This window comes from Amyelois transitella, chromosome 15, assembly GCF_032362555.1.
Source record: "Amyelois transitella isolate CPQ chromosome 15, ilAmyTran1.1, whole genome shotgun sequence".
NCBI lineage: Eukaryota > Metazoa > Arthropoda > Insecta > Lepidoptera > Pyralidae > Amyelois > Amyelois transitella.
This window is the reverse complement of record NC_083518.1, coordinates 8,719,292-8,738,485: the sequence shown is the minus strand read 5'-3', so window position 1 is coordinate 8,738,485 and position 19,194 is coordinate 8,719,292. Positions and strand designations below refer to the sequence as shown.

Below are 19,194 nucleotides of genomic sequence, written 5' to 3'. Positions count from 1 at the left end.
TTGAAATAATCCGTGAATTTTGGTGTTTTTCCATTTTTTTTTTGTCAAATCAATTTGTAGATTTTAGATATTTCTAGTCATCTAGTATTAAGGCATGAAGTCTTTTTTAAAGCCGAGACTGTAAAACGGCCGATGCCGTATGGTTCAGTGGTAATGGATTCCAAAGTCTCGGGTTCATTTAATGTTAGGACTGTGTGAAAATTGTCTTTGATATTTTTAAATAATGTATTTTATTTTGAGTATTTTGTATATTAAGACAGAATTTTGATGCTAACTCAACCTGTCTGATTTCTCGCTATATTTGTTTGTTTTACATTTATAATAAAAAAAAAAATACCCCACGCTCACTAGGTTAATTAAAAAGCGTGTTGTAAGTAAAGGCTATTTCTGCCTGACTTTTCAAACATAGTTGTCGCGTAGACGTTATTTAGAAATATTCTTGCTCACTTAACTCAGGATACGGTGGCCAACTGTTAGGCATAGTTATTAGATCAATTATTTATTATATCAATGTACCGATCATTCATTATGAGGCCAAGTAAAATGCATCCTTTGTACTGTGAAAGATACATTAAACATTATTAAAATATAAAGGTAGTGACAATTGATAATTCTTGTGTATCTATAAAGAAAAAAAAAAAATTCACAACTCTTATCTTGACCATTTATATTATTCATATATTGATAAAATTTTAAAAACAGAAGTGCATTTCAAATATGAATTATTGATGCTTATGTCGGTACTTTTCCTTGGCCTCATATGTACTTGTAGACTCAAATTTCTCGCTACGCGGGTAGACTGAAGTCGATGCATGATATCGATCGCACAGATTCACTATAACCTATAGTTTTTTTTTTTGCAACAGGCATTTATTTTAATATTCTTCATGATAAATCAGTGCTTAATACAGAAAATCGAGTGTTTCATAAATAAGTTTTGAATTTTAGATCCAAAGTATTATATATTATAATATTATAAAAAAATACTCTATGGGCCTTCGTTTAATGTTTGGAATTAAATGGTTATAGTGGAATCTTTGGATCAGTGGATAAAGGCACTGTGATAATAAAGTTTAGATATCATATTTCACCTCATTTTCATGTGTTTTATCTTGTACTATTTCATATTATATCCACATTGAATGTGGAAAAGCACGCAGTATTCCACGTGAAGACGTAATTTCATTTTAAGTAGGTACTTACCTATGGTTATAATTAATTTTGAATCTTACTACTAAAATATAAGCTTCAGATTTCTATGAAAACACCACTGCCTTATGAAGGTGTGAGTAAAAACACAAATATTGTGTGCAAATTGATGTAAGATATTATGATTGACTGAGTTAAAAGTTGATGTCTCATTTTCATTGTTAAATAAGATCAGTTCTTAATAATTAAACCTTTAAAAAGGATTTAATATACACAAATAAATCCTTTAAAAAAACTTGTAATTTTTTTTTTAACTGTGGATGAAATTACTTCTATTCTAGATGATTGTTTTTGAAAAATCAATGCATCCATAGGGAATGTCATAGATTACTGGACAACGTATACTAGAGTCTGGACATTAATTAAAATAGGGTTCTATGAAGTATATAGGAATGTGAAAATATTTTATCTGATAACTATCTTGAAATATAGATAAATGTATATCGATCGTATCCATTAGTGTAATTAAAAAATATTTACAAGTTTCCAATTGACTTAATAGTTAGATTTATTTAACATAAAAAAATATTGTTACGTCCAAAACATTTTTATTTACAAATCATTGTTCGTCTGAAGAAATATGGCATTTATTTATTTTTATTCCAAATAATAGCGCACATTACTGTAACTATTCCATTATATAAATATTTACTAAATGTAATTTTTACTTTAAGTAAATCATGACATATGAAATTCAATTATTGTTATTAAAAAATGTGTTTAATAATGGTAATAGTCACCTATCTAATATAAAATGTTTAAAACGATAAATCTTAAAAAAATAACAAGCCAAATAAATTGTATAAATTCATCTATAGTTACACTATTATTTTTAAAAAAATTCTCGCAGTTTTAAAAGTCAATATTATTTGTTTTCTCCAATTTTGACTCAATTTTTTTACACTTATTAGTCTTAGTTATGTATAAAACTATAATTATTGTGTCTAGTCATAATGCATAACAATATTTCAGATATTTGGATAAATTAACTAATTTGTACTCACGACTCGACCCAGTTTAAATATAATAGTGTGACTTTAATTCTCAACGGTCGTTCACAACGATTTCTGCCCAATAAAAAAAAAACAACTTGAAGAATGTCTCGTTTCATTTAAGTAACTGTCCTCAGTCTTATCATGATCAACTGATGAATGATAGAGATATAACGAAGATGATGGATGTGGCTTCTGAAAAGAAAATAAATGTGAATTAATAAAAGTTTACTACATGTCCAACTACCCACGTATAGGCAAAGGCAATTCCTTTTAGGAAATGATATAGCCTTGATTTATCTGCGTCCTTATTCACGAATACCAACAAGATATGTATAATCTCTTGTCCCTCACTTTGTCTTTAAGGTTGCCAGAAAGATGAAAAAGAGACAACATATATGCCTTGTTTGGGTTATGAAAAAGGTCACTGGAAAAATAAGTCTACTAAGAACCTTTACCCAATACTACCTCAACTCGATTTTATCAACAAAAAACAAAATCATAAAGTTGTCATTAAACAGTAATGAAACTTAATATTCTGTAAATTTTATCCGATTATCCGCATTACTAACCAACTAACTTTACTCGGACTGGACTGTTGATGGATTATATAGCGTGAGCCAGCATACAGCTTGCCGCCTCTTGTCACATTCCATAAAATAAAACCAGTGGATTGTTACCAGTGGTGTGCCGTGTGGTTCCCGGTACTGTTAAAAAACTGTTAAAAAAGAATAGGACCACTTCATCTCTTTCCCATGGATGTCGTAAAAGGCGACTAAGGGATAGGCTTATAAACTTGGGATTCTTCTTTTATGTGATGGGCTTACAACCTCAATTCTATCATCAAGCCAAAAAGCTGATCGTGACCATCAGTCTCTTCAAGACTGTTGGCTCTGTCTACTCCGTAAGGGATATAGACGTGACTGTATGTAAAAATGTATGTACAACCAGTGGATTGGGAAGAAATAAATACAGCCCAATGAAAAAGTACTTACGTAACATTCCTGTAAATTTTATCCGACTACCCGCATTGTAATGGGCGGGTTGGCCAGCGTACAGCTTGATTCCTCTCGCCACCTTCGGAGTGCATGTGACTGGGAGCTGGTCTGATGCCGGCATGAAGGTCGACCAGGAATACCACAGCTTCGACGTGACGTTCCATGTGCGGGAATTGTGGAAACTGGCAATCTGTAAAAATTAAAAAGGTAGGTACTTTGACGATTTTTTTTATATAAGTTTATGGATGCGTTTATGTCTACTTGTCCTCAGCTGTATAAAGTCAATATCTGGACATTTCCTTTGACAGTATAGTTGTTGACCTCGACTTCGTTCACTGGCCCTTAGCCGTGTGGGGGGAGAGATTATGGTATACCTACCAGTTTTTTAGTTGGACCAATTCGGAGAAATAGTTTTTGCGCAGACACGCGCAAATTGCCCGCCACGAACCAACTCTATTTTTTTGAGTAAACGTTCTATTGCCAATATTCTGGTCGTAATATTTAGTTACCTTAGTCCCTTCGTCACCAACTGTCCACTCGATCCTAGGGGAAGGTACACCGGTAGATGAACAGTTAAGGACCGGGTTCGAATCCTCGTTTGGTTTTGAGACCTCTATGACTGCGTCGCTGGGTAAAACTGAAAGTGTGAATACAGATTTTTCCATTTAAAAAGAAATGCTATACACCTGATAGCAAGCGGTTACCATAACTTAAGGATGGCGGGGATTCTACCTCCCTATGCGTTAAAAGCATTTGTTTATTTTTATTATTGCTTAAAAACTTAGCCATTATGGAAATTTACATAATTACTACAATGATATGGAACAAACGAATAACAAGTGGAAAGATTCTGAACTGGACAGATACCAAGATAACCGATCATGTTATGAATTGATTAAAAAATTACTGGACCTCAAATTGTGCATAGAAATTGACCTTCAGAACCAGTTCAGGCTATTTTTATCGATAAAAAAAATAAAAAAAGACGCGGAAACCCCCCATACCCAGTAGTTCTCCTGAGTATTCTTAGGTAGGTAGTTACTAGTAGAACTACTAAGTACTGGTACATGCATAAAGGAAGATTAAATCAAGACCACTCACCAACAGTCTCTATAACCAAGCTCTTGTTCCCAACTCTAAACATAGGCCCTTCTCCCGACACTTCACAAGTGATGCTGATGTCTGCCTTCGGAGGCTGTACAGGTTCTATTGTCAGGACGCACCTGGCTGAAGCCTCTTCGCAAGTTAGTTGCATGTCATCGTCGAGGGTCGAGTACGTGTGGCGAAGACTGGGTCCGTTGAACTTTGGCTGGAACGATATATTATAAGAGTAATTTTTTATCTCTTTCTTTTATATGATTTATTCTGTAATATTAAAAAAATGGCGCTTCTGTCATTGCAATGCCCGCCAGGGCCCTTAATGGTTCGATATTATCACACAAACATCTGTATTTTACATTAAGGAAGCAATAAATAAATAAAAAATATAATCACGTCTTTATCGCTTGCGAGGCAGACAGGTAGCCAACGGTGGTTTATATTTGTGAAGTTGACGTTGTTGAAGAAAATGCTGCAGTGCAGTTTGTTACCGCTTCTTCTGCACTGACGCCTTGGCAGCGGCAGTAAACTTAGTTTTTAAGTAATTTATTTGACGTCAACCAATGTTGTGAAACTAAAAGTTTTGACAATTATTAAGCGATATGAAGTATCCTATAATAATGAATAAAAATTTTGAATTTTGGCAACAGAATTGAAGAGGCCAGTTGTATGGCTTAATGAAGGAATTGAGATTGAAATAGTGATAGGTTGCTAGCCCAATTGCCTACAAGAATTCCAAACTTATTAGCCTTATCCTTAGTCGTTTTTTTACGACATCCATGGGAAAGATTTGTAGTGGTCCTATTCTAATGTGTCGGGAACCACAAGCTGAAAACGTAGGTTTATTAGGGCCAGTTGCAATTACTAGATATATTGTGCTGATAACCACACGGCACATATACTACCTATGCGATATGTTTGTTAAGGTGTACACCAACTTGTCACCGAAAATCTGAATAATATAGGCATTCTATACAATTCCTAGGAAATCTATTGAATGTCTATACACAATTCCTCGGTATTGTATAGAACGTTTGCTGGTCCACTGGCATTGTGTGACATAATTTGACATTGGTGTGTATTTAATATAAGATTATTATATCAATGCAGGGATGCAAGTGGTTCGGGAAGCCCCCGCAATGAAAATACTTAAGGAATAAAATACCTAATTATGTAGGCTCGTAACAGTAGGGTTTTTGGTTACCTTATGTGACAACACAAAGCGGAGCGAGCGAAATGAGCGGAGCTTCAAGAATTACAAGGTTAGAATAAGTCAGAAATTAATTTATTTGATGAATTAATTAATTAAAGTGTTTATTTTCCCTACTCTCGTCTAATTATCACATTTCCGGCTGCTTATTCGGCATTGTACACATTTTCTAAGTTTTCCTAGAAAAAAAAACAACTGTTTTTTTTATTCCTTATTTTTATGTCCTAGGAATTGTATAAAATTACAGATTACATATATACATTAAATGTACACTTAAATCTGTCTATAAATTATGAACTCGTAAAATAATCCTCTTTACAATAAATATTCACAACATCGGATGTAACATTGAGAGCCTAATGCAAATTGATTATGCGATTATGCATATTTCACATTTGTTCTGAATAATTTAGTAGCTTCAGTGAAAATTAGGTAAACTAAACATGAATGAATTTAGACCTGTTTAAACTAATGCCACATAATACAAATGATACAGTAATTTTTGGTTGTTAGATTTTCGTTCCTGTTTTTTTTTTGTTAATATTTGTTGGTAAGGTTGGTATCATAGGAATAGGAGCTTTAAAAAGTATTTTCTACTAACATATACCCGTGAATTTACAAACACGCATCCCCTATAAAAGAATACAGGTTTTACGCAAATTCTACGGGAACTATAGTTTTTAACGGCTTTAAAAGTACCCTATGTCCTTCTCCAGACTCTTGGTTATATACAGGTACCTACGTTTTTTCAAGAATATTTAGTTATTGAGTGAAAACAACAAACATAGTTACCTTCGCATTATTATTAGTTGTGAAAAATAAAATTAGTTGTGAAACTTGGGATTCTTTTTTAGGCGATAGGCTAGCAACCTGTCACTATTTGAATCTCAATTCTATAATTAAGCCAAATAGCTGAACGTGGCCATTCAGTCTTTTCAAGACTGTTGGCTCTGTCTGCCCCGCAAAGGATATAGACGTGACCATATGTATGTATGTATGTATTAGTTTTGAAGTTAGGATGGTAGATACAACGAAAGGTGTTTGAATCGAAAACATGCCGTACCTTTTGTCAGTCAGTGGTCCCTTGTGTTTTTGGTGCAATAAAGAGTAAAGTGAAATACTTATCTTATTTAGAAAACAAACGTGTGAATTGGATCAACGTGCTCATTGTCATTGTAACCGTTTATGAGTCACCTTCACACTGACAAAGTGGAACAAATGGTAATGCACACACATTCCTCGCATGCCTGACCTGAACTGGATGCAAGTAGATACACATAAATTTAAATTTTTCAAGCCCTATTGTACCTACCTACACATCTGAAAAACTCATTAGTAATTTGTCCAATATTACAGAATATGTTCTTCTAGTACATTCAGAGTTAGAAAATACTAGAAGAACGAAACTGACCCGATTACCTTCTTGTTGGGTAGTCCCCAGTATGGCACGCGCGACGCCGTTTTTATCGCGCGAAAAAATATCGAAATATCACTGTTTCGCTTTTTATAATGACGTGAAACGGGACAACGATAGTCTTTCAGGGTAAGCAGAGACTGCATCTTACTACGAACAGCTAGAACTCTGATACATTATCTAGCAGTAAATTAAAATGACAGCAGAGAAAAACGTCGAGCGTTTAACTACTTATTAAGTACATACATACATATAATCACGTCTATATCCCTTGCGGGGTAGACAGAGCTAACAGTCTTGTGAAGACTGATAGGCCACGTTCAGCTATTTGGCTTTAAGATGTGGCTTTAAGTGACGGGTTGCTAGCTCATCGCCTAAACGAAGAATTTCAAGTTTTTAAGCCTACCCCATAGTCGCCTTTTACGACATCCATGGGAGAGTGATGGAGTAGTCCTATTCTTTTTTCTATTTGGTGCCGGGAACCATACGGCACTACTTATTAAAACAGGTCATAAAATTACTTTTCTAGCCACTACGATGGCGTATTTCCGTTGTCTTAACAGCTAGGAAGTCATTATCCATATCTTCGACTGAACCAACAAGGTGGGACCATAACTCAGGTAGACTTGTAAGTTAATAAAGTTCAACTTTATTTGGTCTTCAGTCGGGGCGGTAAATTGAAACATCCCATTCATAGTGGACGGTAAAAAGTCGACAAACATAATAATTGGATAATGAGGTTCATACGACCCTTCTTTGTATCATATGACTAGGTACAATGGAGTGAATAACTTGAATAAATTTTTAACTTAGGACATTCCCATGTTAAGTTGCCCGTTGAATGCATTGCATAGACATTAAACCGTGTGAATTTTAAGATATCTTCCCTTAGTTCCATGCGCTTCTCAACATATGTAACATACATATAGTCACGTCTATATCCCTTACGGGGTAGACAGAGCCAACAGTCCCGAAAAGACTGAATGACCACGTTCAGCTGCTCGGCTTGATGATGGAATTGAGATCCAAATTGTGACAGGTTGCTAGCCGATTGCCTAAAAAAAGGATCGCAATTTTATAAGCCTATCCCTTAGTCGCTTTTTACGACATCCATGGTAAAGAGATGGAGTGGTCCTATTCTTTTTGTTTTGGTGCCGGGAACCATATGGCACTTCTCCACAATTACTAATTTCAGCTTTTTACGTCTGCTTAGAAGTTAACATTATTTGTCAATCAATTAGTTACCCATTTTCATTCGTTTACCCAATTTTGCACAAAATATATTGACTACATTTTGCCTGCAGCATCGACCGCCATGAACATAAATAATCGATTTTTCCACTGTCGTAGGAATTCGTAAAAAGCCTGTTTTACCTTGATTAATTACTCTATTCTTAGAAAATTTCATCAAAATTGGTCCAACGGTTTAGACTTGCAAGCGTAACAGAGACATTCGGCTTTATAATACTTACAACAACTTGGCGGCCTCTGTGGCGCAGTGGTAGTGCGCTTGTCTGTGTCACCGGAGGTCCCGGGTTCAAATCCCAGCCAGGGCATGAGAAACGAACTTTCTCTAATTGACCTGGGTCTTGGATGTTTATCTATATATGTATTTATTATAGAATATAGTACCGTCGAGTTAGTATCTCGTAACACAAGTCTCGAACTTACTTCGAGACTAATTCAATCAGTGTAATTTGTCCTGTATATATTTATTTATTTACTTTATTTAACGGAATGACGAATAGTTGATTGATATACGGAAAAGTCGATACAAATCTACAACCAACATAGCAAATCATTAATAATCTGTATTAATGAATCACTATCGATGTGTTTCAATCCATATTGTTCGCTAAGATCGCATCGCTCCATCTCAATTTACTGCACAAACGTTCGTATCACATACAACTGGTAACATACTAGCATACATTGATTATGATTGCTATCATGCTTCGATGTTTATGCGAGTGAATTGTGGATAAAATCAAATGTGGTATCTACGTGTTAGTTAAATCAGTATAGATCTATCTCCGTGATCTATCTATTGGTGCCGTGTGGTTCCCGGCACAAATAGAAAAATAAAAAGACCACTTTTTTAGGCGATGGGCTAGCAACCTGTCACTAGTTGAATCTCAATTCTATCGTTAAGCCAAATAGCTGAACGTGGCCATTCAGTCTTTTCAAGACTGTTGGCTCTGTCTACCCCGCAAGGGATATAGACGTGACCATATGTATGTATGTATGTAAAAAAGACCACTCCATCTCTTTCCCATGGATGTCTTAAAAGGCGACTAACGGATAGACTTGTATAATTGGGATTCTTCTTTTAGGCGATGGGCTAGCAACCTGTTACTATTTGAATCCCAATTCTATCATTAAGTTAAACAGCTGAACGTGGCCTTTAAGTCCTTTGATGACTGTTGGCTCTGTCTACCCTGGCGAGGCGATATAGACTCGCTATAACTATACTTAGTGAAAAAACCTGCATATCCCGGCCAAATTCAGTTCAGTTCGGTGCTTCAGTGAACACGCAAAAATGAGATGAAATGAGAGAGAAACTTTTATACAATAAATAAATATATACGGGACAAATTACACAGATTGAGTTAGCCTCGAAGTAAGTTCGAAACTTGTGTTACGAGATACTAACTCAACGATACTATATTTTATAATAAATACTTATATAGATAAACATCCAAGACCCAGGCCAATCAGAAAAAGTTCTTTTCCCATCATGCCCTGGCCGGGATTCGAACCCGGTACCTCCGGTGTCACAGACAAGCATACTACCGCTAAGCCACAGAGGCCGTTCAACATTCGAGTACATACATATAATCACTCCTACATTCCTTCTCTTTCGCTGGCTTAATGATAGAATTAAGATTCAAATCTGGGAATTGAAGAGTTAAGCCCATCGCCTATCGTTTGAGCGAGATGATCCTATTCATTTTTCTATTCGTGCCGGGAAGGCACTATCTCCTATCTATCTCCTGTCAGTAAATTTAAGCTAAACGTTGTTATAACTATAGCGAGGAATCCTTCATATCCCGGCAAAATTCAGTTCAATTCGGTGCTTCAGTGAACACGCAAAGAGAGATGAGATAAGAGAGTAACTACTACTTCTCTTCTCTCATGAGATGAGATGAGATGAGAGAGTAACTACTTCTTCTCTTCTCTCATGAGATGAGATGAGATGAGAGAGTAACTACTTCTTCTCTTCTCTCATGAGATGAGGTGAGAGAGTAACTACTTCTTCTCTTCTCTCATGAGATGAGATGAGAGAGTAACTACTTCTTCTCTTCTCTCATGAGATGAGAGAGAGAGTAACTTACGGCAGGTCTAAAATACGCGAACTGTCTGTTGTCCCTGTGAAGGAACACTGACTGCAGGCGGTCGTTGGGGGCGAGATTCCAGCTGCAGGTGACCACCCATCCAACCTCTGGACGCCATTCCTGTGTCAGCTCCACAGCAGTAAAGCTGTTGCTTGGTTGCGCTGTAACTGAAAAATAATAGTTTAAAAAAAACTAAAAAACTACGCTTTTATTGCTAATCAAACTAAAAAATAGAAAATAAAAATTAATGACAAAGGAATTCAGTAGTAGCAAGTCGAACAATCAGTTATAGTCAGTTGTAGTAGTAATTACCTCGGATTAAAATTATAACAAAATTAAATTTATAAACAAAACAATTTAAATCAGAGTAAAAAGCGTGGGGTGCCTGATGTAGTAAATATTAAAATCATTCTATTAGCATATATTTATGACAAGAGAGTTATGAAAATGAAGTAAAATGCACCCCACGCTTTTTACTCTGATTTAAATTGTTTTGTTTATAAATTTAATTTTGTTATAATTTTAATCCGAGGTAATTACTACTACAACTGACTATAACTGATTGTTCGACTTGCTACTACTGAATTCCTTTGTCATTAATTTTTATTTTCTATTTTTTAGTTTGATTAGCAATAAAAGCGTAGTTTTTACTACGTTTTTATTAGCTTGGGTTGTATGTATGTATGTATGTATGTATGTATGTATGTATGTAACGGAATCTTTGAGCTTAATTTTCACTGATTTCTAAACGTCTGATCAACTTGGAACTTTGCACACGTATCAAGGACCGATGACAATGCAATATTTTGATAAGAGTTTCTCATTATCCTTATTAAAACTGCCAGGATTAATAAATTCATTTTTAGATCCTTCGTATGAGAGTAAGAGAGACAGAGATAGCACCAGTGCCAGTAATCTCCATACAAGAAACCAAGAAGTTCTGACGTATAATGAGTCAAAAAGAGATGTAATATATTTCCATATAATGTTACTATTAACCTGAGGCTTCTTTATTTCATCGCATTGCTCCATTTAGAATTACCATTAGAATATTTTATGAGCAGTCAGAAACTATCCAAAAAGGCTCGACTGGCTGTGCACAGGGGCGTGTTGGTCCCGACATTAATGTATGGGAGTGAAAGTTGGGTATGGCAAAAGAAGCATGAAAGCAGAATAAATGCAGTGGAAATGAGAGCGTTAAGGAGTATGATGGGTGTGAAATTGAGTGACAGGATAAGGAACAGCGTGATAAGGGAATGTTGTGATGTGAAAGAAGATGTAGTTACAGGAATAGAAAAGGGTATGTTAAGATGGTTCGGTCATGTGGAGAGGATGAATGAAAGCAGGTTGACTAAGCAGATATACAAGGAGAGTGTGGAGGGAAAGGTCGGAGTGGGAAGACCTAGACGAACGTATCTTGATCAAATTAAGGACGTCCTGGTAAAGGGTCAGGTCAAAAGTACCCGAAACCGCCGAGCTTGTATGAAGAGAGTTATGAATGTGGACGAAGCGAAAGAAGTATGCAGAGATCGTGGCAAGTGGAAAGAGGTAGTCTCTGCCTACCCCTCCGGGAAAGAGGCGTGATTTTATGTATGTATGTATGTATTAGAATATTTTAAAACAATAAAAAATATATAAGTAATAAAACAAAAGTAATAAATGAAAATTGAACAACTAAATTTACAAAAATACAAGAATAAAGTTACTGTCTACAGAACTTTGCGATATTTAATACGTATTTAACATATTAATGCAATTCTTGAATTAACATTAGGTATCTTTTGCCTATTTATAATAGCAACACTGTAATACTCGTTTGGAAAATGAGTGACAGTTTTTTATGTCAAATAAGTTTTGCAGTAAGTTTTGATTGAATTCGATTCGAACACCTGTAAACTTTCTTTCTGTTGTTTTTTACCAGTGCCTGTGTATTTACCTATTTGCACTTTGTTTTGTGCTGATAACTTGTCGTTATTTGGAGTTTGGAATCTTCCGTTGAGTCGAGCTTTGTTCTTCCGGATATTCGTGTGATTTTATCATCTGAGATCGGACTCTGACTGTGTTTACTGTGTTGTGCAGATATTTTTAGATAGGACTCCTGTAAAAAGTACCTTATTATTTGAGATAGGAGTCCCAAGTTTGTGTTTGTTTTTGTGAAAGACAGATTTTACAACAAAAGTGCCACGATGTCTTCAGATAAACTTTGTTGCGTTCCTGGTTGTAAAGGCAGTGGAGGTATGTTTGAAATATTTTTGTTCCTGTATCAATCTGCCTCTTAATCTTGTGGTTTGATTCCTGGCAAGGCCACAATCGAAAATTATTACGTTTGCTGGATAGTCAAAAATATTATTAACAGTGATTTATCACTATAAAATTCTTTTCAACTGGGTTTAACAATCATCATACATACATATAATCACGTCTATATCCCTTGCGGGGTAGACAGAGCCAACAGTCTTGTAAAGACTGATAGGCCACGTTCAGCTATTTGGCTTTAAGATAGAATTGAGATTCAAATAGTGACAGGTTGCAAGCCCATCGCCTTAAAAAGAATCATGATGATGAGAATATTATGAGATTTAATCCAATCAGGCCACATATAACTTTAAGAAAGTTAGTTGTGAAAACCTCCGGCGATGGGCGCATGGTTACGAAAGTCTTTTCTAGTAAGATAGTTATACCAGAAGTGTTAATAAGATAGTTATACCAGAAGTGTTAACTTCCAAAAAATAATTGTATAAAAAATCTAAAAAACTACCTGTTTTATTGCAAATCGAACTAAAAAATAGAAAATAAATAATAGTTTAAAAAAAACTAAAAAATAATAGTTTAAAAAAAACTAAAAAACTACGCTTTTATTGCTAATCAAACTAAAAAATAGAAAATAAAAATTAATGACAAAGGAATTCAGTAGTAGCAATATTCCGCATTATACGTCAGAACTTCTTGGTTTCTTGTATGGAGATTACTGGCACTGGTGCTATCTCTGTCTCTCTTACTCTCATACGAAGGATCTAAAAATGAATTTATTAATCCTGGCAGTTTTAATAAGGATAATGAGAAACTCTTATCAAAATATTGCATTGTCATCGGTCCTTGATACGTGTGCAAAGTTCCAAGTTGATCAGACGTTTAGAAATCAGTGAAAATTAAGCTCAAAGATTCCGTTACATACATACATACATACATACATACATACATACATACAACCCAAGCTAATAAAAGCGTAGTAAAAAAAGGTTCTCATCAGGTACCTTTGCTTTATGTGCCGTGTGGTTGTAATATAAAAAAAGAATAGGGTCACTCCTTCTCTTTCCCGTGGACGTCGTAAAAGGCGACTGAGGGATAGGCTTATAAACTTGGGATTCTTCGTTTAGGCGATGGGCTAGCAGCCTGTCACTATTTGAATCTCAGTTCCATCATTAAGCCAACAGCTGAACGTGGCCTTTCAGTTTTTCAAGACTGTTGGCTCTGTCTACCCCGCAAGGGATATAGACGTGACTATATGTATGTATGCTTTATGGTTCGGCCTCTGTGCCGCAGTGTTAGTGTGTGTTCGAATCCCGGCCAGCCATGATGAGAAATGATCTTTTTCTTATTTCCAAATAGATGGCCTAGTAATGGAATTAGAGATTTTGAATCCAGACATAGGTACTACTTACATGAAATAAATTTTATGAGCCTATCACCTATAAAGTTTAATCCTAAAAAAATGAATCCTATTAATATTATAAATGCGAAAGTTAGTGAGTATGTCAGGATGTCAGTATGGAATTATGGATGTTTGTTACTCTTTCACGCAAAAACTACTAAACCAATTACGATGAAATTTGGTATGTAGGTAGCTGAAGACCCAGAATAACAAATAGGCTACTTTTATCCTGGAGTTCCCGGGGATTGATTGTTACGTTATGATAGGGTTTCAAAGCAGAGTCCTGGGCGGCCTCTAGTAAATATATACGGGACAAATTACACAGATTGAGTTGTTAGCCTCTAATTAAGTTCGAAATTTAATTTGAGGCTAACTCAATCTGTATGATGTCAATCTCTTGAAAAAAGCAATTACCCAATGTGATTTTTTACAACCAGGACCAGACCAGCAAGGGAGCTACTAAAAATAACTGAAAAATAAATCAAATTCATTTTTACTTAATTATTTTGCCTGACTGGCGGCTGATATTTTACTTAACGCTTATTCTCCCAAAAACTGTTTATAATTCAATGAACTCATATTTATTCATGCGTGATGCATTTCAATTTATTCCGATTACGAACTAATGATCGCACCCGACTTTCTCTTATGGGCGGTACATTTTTATATTTTTCAATTAGACTTATTAAGGGACGTCGCCGTTTAGACAAGCGCCATCATAATTTCATACTGTCTTATAACTCGACTACGTGATTTTGATCAATGTAGATTATATGTTTATTAGTATCACAAAAATCTACAAAAGTAAAGTTCGAATTATAACTGACATTGGAAATTATTTGAATTTTCATTTGATTTTTGATATGAATGTTTACCCACACCTTAATAAAAAAGAATAGGGCCATTCCATCACTTTCCTATGTAGTACGTCGTAAACGGCGACTAAGGGTTTTAAGCGATAGGCTAGTAATCTGTCACTAATTTCCCGCGTCCATTTAACCAACGATACTCCAATTACGTACGCGTCCCTTATTAAACAGTGATTGAACAAGTTTAGTCAATAAATAATCAAAGATCCAACAACAAACAGACGGACTAACCCACCCATTAATACCACTTAAAAAGTGATGAAAGTAATAAATACGGGTGATGTTTTGTAGTGAAGTGTATGTTTTTATAGTCACTCGTATTTTTTTTTGTGTACATACATACATGCATACATATAGTCACGTCTTTATCCCTTGCGAGGTAGACAGAGCCAACAGTCTTGAAAAGACTGAAAGGTCACGTTCGGCCGTCTGGCTTTGTGATGGAATTGAGATTCAAGTAGTGATATGTTGCTAGCCCGTCGCCTACAAGAGGAATCCCAAGTTTATAAGCCTATCTCTTAGTCACATGTTTACATTTACATTTTTCCATGGGAAAGCGATGGAGTTTTTCTTTTGGTGCCGGGAACCACACAGCATATATTTGGAGATATTTAAACTTAAAACAATTTTTTTTAAGTCTATCAAATATTTTATTTCGAACATATCAGGTATATTACATCTATATTATTTTGGCTTAGATTTTGCTTGAATTGGTAGCCTACGTACCAACTAAACATAATGACGCGCATTTTCGCGAAATTCTATTCGTAGTTACATCTGTGGATTAATATCGATCTTATTACCTTTATAAACAGAAGATTATCGTAAAAATATAAATTAAAACAAAATAACTAAATTTTCTAAAAGCGATGAATTTAAAAATACACGATATACATACCCAAGCTTTTCTGTCAAAATACCTACTCCTTCACTCGTAACCTTTTCAACTTATGACATCGCACAACCCAACGCGCTCATCTCAAAGTCGTCACGTTATACTACATTAGGATGCCTTAAGTCATAAGAGGCTGCCTTAATTTGCTCAATTGGGCAGTCGTGCGCGCCTTAATACTTTAATGTCCCACTTTTCGGGCCGTAATATGGTGAATGTTTTAACGCGGAAATGTTCTGTATATGAATTAATGAATGCTCTCAAACTGTACTATCTAATTCTCGTGACTTTGTTCCTGTGGGAGTGTTTGAAAACTATTCCTTAGTTGATGCCTCCGTTATCATAGATATTTGTATGGCAAATATTTTGTGATAGCCGAATCTTTACCGCCAAATTAAAAAGAGTAATATTGCTATCCTATGGACGTCGTAAGAGGCTCGTTAGAAAATGCATGTATATATGTATAATGTAAAAGAAAAGAGAATATTGACGTAGTGAAAGGTGATTAAAGGAATACTCAGAAATACTGACTGCAGTCAGGCAGGCCGGCCTTAAAATCTTTGGGAAAACACCATGACATAAGCGCTACATTCCGCCCTAAGAAGGCTGCAATCTCTCTCTCCCATCTTTGCGGGTTCCCAGTTGCACCCTCCACCACAGTTTAGGAACCCGGGGTCCGCTTTTCGACACTTTTCTGCAGTATTATAACCTTAAGACGGCTAAAACCAAGTTGAAATAAAATCGGATCATTAATTCGCATAGTTGTTTTTTTCTCATACCACTAAAGAGTAGGGACAGTTGTTTAATCGCGTCCAATTAAAATCAATTATGATGATCATAAACGTACATTGATGATGCACATAACATTTGATGATAGCGTGTTAGTATATGAGAGCTGAGGTCAGCCATGTTTTTATTTGTTTTTAAATACATATCTACATATTATCGTCTATATCCCTTGCGCAGTAGACAGAGTCTATAGTCTGGAAAAGACTGATAGGCCAAGTAGTGACAGGTTGCTAACCCATCGCCTAAAAGAAGAATCCCAAATTGATAAGCCTGTCCCTTAATCACCTTTTGCGACATCCATGGAAAAGTGATCGAGTGGTCCTATTCTTTATTCTATTGGTACCGAGAACCACACGGCATCATACTAAATAGGGTATTAAAACTCTGGGATGAACTATACGACCCGACGTAGGTATAGGTACTTACTGAAATGTGTACGGTACCTCAGTATTTAAACTTTCTTTTCATAAGTGCAAAATATTTAAATATTTTCAATGCATTTCATGTCATAAAAATGCTAATTTGCATTGGAAATATTCAAAAGTTAAAAACAAAATATATGATTAACAGTGCCAGTATTCACAACACAAGACTAGTAAAATCAATATTAAAAAATATAAAAAAAAAAACTATGTTTCTAAACTGAATATATCTACACATTATTGTTTAGCTTATTGTGAGACCCGCATAATGTTGCCCTTCGTGAACAATATAATTCTTGGCATAACTAGTAGATTATGTTTTTTAAATAAACAAAAATAGCTAGTATATTTTGGAGGCAGAAATACAAGACGTTTGTTTGCAGATTTTGCGGGATATGTTAAATAGATGTTTATGTACACAACTTTACCACAAAAAGTTTTTTTAACCACCGTTCATTTTACGCGGGAGAACGATAATGATCTTATTTTTTTTTTCTGTAAATTAATAGTCAATTCGCAGCATTCTTTTAGTTGAGTAAGTTTAAGTTCTTGATGTTATTTTTGCCTGAATAAAATAAGAAGAAAATAATAATTTCTTTTAAATGAGGATATTCAAGTGGGATTTCGTTAGCGGCTGTAAAGAAATATCATAATTACATAGGTTTTATGTACTTATTTAAATATTGTAACTGGGTACCATTTACCGCCACATTTAAATATACCTACAAGTTCATAAAATATTCTTCATAAGAAATGTTCCTAAGACTTAAAAAAAAGAACTTCTTTTCACAAAACTGTACATAAACTTTTACAGTTATACTGTACATACATATTTGTCTGCTATGACTATGAGTGACCAAATAAAAAAAAACTGTTCTTTTTTTAAACTTACCAAAAGTACAAAGGCAAATGAGCACAAAACAAACGCACTTCCTACTTAGAGACATAACAATAGCACTTTTAATACCATATAAATACTAAATAAAAGTTTTATCGCATGGAGGTCCGTTTGTCACTGACGTTTAAATGTTACTGGTACATTATTCGGCGCGCGCGCATTGCCAATGAAAGGTTGTACGCTTGATACGGGTGCGATGTTTTGTTTATTTTTAAATGATATTGATACCTTTAAATTTAAAATTAACAGTTAAGAAATTTAAAGTTTTAAGTAAATTAAAAACTGTTAATTCTGTTTACTCTTACTCTTTACTCTTATCTACGTAATTCATGTTATACAGAAGAACTAACATTATAATAAGTAAATAACATTAACTTAGTTCCCAGCATGTTAACAAAGAGTAATAAAAATAGATAGAATAGATTTATTTTCAAAATTACTTACTACCGTCACATAACTTAAATATAATTATATCTACTACCGCTTCCAAAGCGCAAGTGTAGAAGAAGCGGCGGAACAAACTACACTGCAGCATTTTCACCGCACGTCAATCTAAATCGTGGACATATGCACACAGATATAAGAAGTATACAGTACGTTATAATTGTATCTTATCTACATCGATATCTAAACTCGTATTAATACCATTAAGCGCCAACTATTCGTTATAATATAACGGTGGCGCTCACCAATTTTGCATAAATGACCATCGATGACTAATTTGAATGGTCGTTTGAAATTTAAAATCCGTCCAGTTTTTATTGATCTCTTTTATAGCTCGCCGAAGTTCAATTTAGGGTCCAAGCTAAATTAGCCGGTGGTAGCGAACGATTTTAAAATAATAGCGGCAATCGGCGCACTGTAATTGAATGAACGTAGTATAATATACGATATGATTTTAGTTAATAGACATTGTTCGGAATGAACCCTTTGTATCGTCGACGTAATGCACTCTCATTAATTTTTTTTATACTCTAATTGCTATAAAATGGCCACTCTTTACTTGAAAGAGAATTGTTTTGAAGGCTTTTGATTGACGTCGAATCAGTAATACTAATAATAGAAAAACAAACTTATCAAAGTTTGATCATAGTCGGAATTTAAGGCAGAATTAATTTTGTAAAACTGATGTATATTATACTAGCTATCCCGGTAAAAGTTGTTTTGCCATATAATTAATTTTTAAGTTATTTCTAGTTAATATTTTTTTTAAAGATGAACAATCCTAACACTAAGGGGTATGAAAAATAGATGTTGGCCGATTCTCAGACCTACTCAATATGCTCACGAAATTTCATGAGAATCGGTCAAGCCGTTTCGGAGGAGTACGGGAACGAACATTGTGACACGAGAATTTTATATTTGAGATGTAATAAAGGTGTCTCATTGATAATAAGTACAAAATAACCGATCACT

General features: G+C 34.8%; 1 protein-coding gene across 1 annotated transcript; it reads right to left on the bottom strand.

Moving 5' to 3' along the window:
- Positions 1 to 1,954: 1,954 nt before the first annotated feature.
- LOC106130285 (uncharacterized) lies at positions 1,955 to 17,907 on the bottom strand. Its single transcript, XM_060948158.1, has 6 exons — positions 17,773 to 17,907; positions 10,257 to 10,423; positions 4,301 to 4,508; positions 3,709 to 3,836; positions 3,197 to 3,389; positions 1,955 to 2,396 (listed from the first exon to the last, which is right to left on the bottom strand). The coding sequence occupies exons 1-6, from the start codon at positions 17,825 to 17,827 to the stop codon at positions 2,350 to 2,352; spliced, it is 798 nt and encodes a 265-aa protein (XP_060804141.1). The 5' UTR covers positions 17,828 to 17,907; the 3' UTR covers positions 1,955 to 2,349.
- Positions 17,908 to 19,194: the final 1,287 nt, after the last annotated feature.

Coding starts and splice junctions, on each gene's coding strand:
- LOC106130285 (XM_060948158.1), bottom strand. CDS start 17,827: ATGTCTCTAAGTAGGAAGTGCGTTTGTTTTGTGCTCATTTGCCTTTGT. Junction 4,509..10,256: donor TCGCGTATTTTAGACCTGCC/GTAAGTTACTCT, acceptor ATATCGTTCCAG/CCAAAGTTCAACGGACCCAG. Junction 3,837..4,300: donor CTTGGTTATAGAGACTGTTG/GTGAGTGGTCTT, acceptor TCACACTTTCAG/TTTTACCCAGCGACGCAGTC.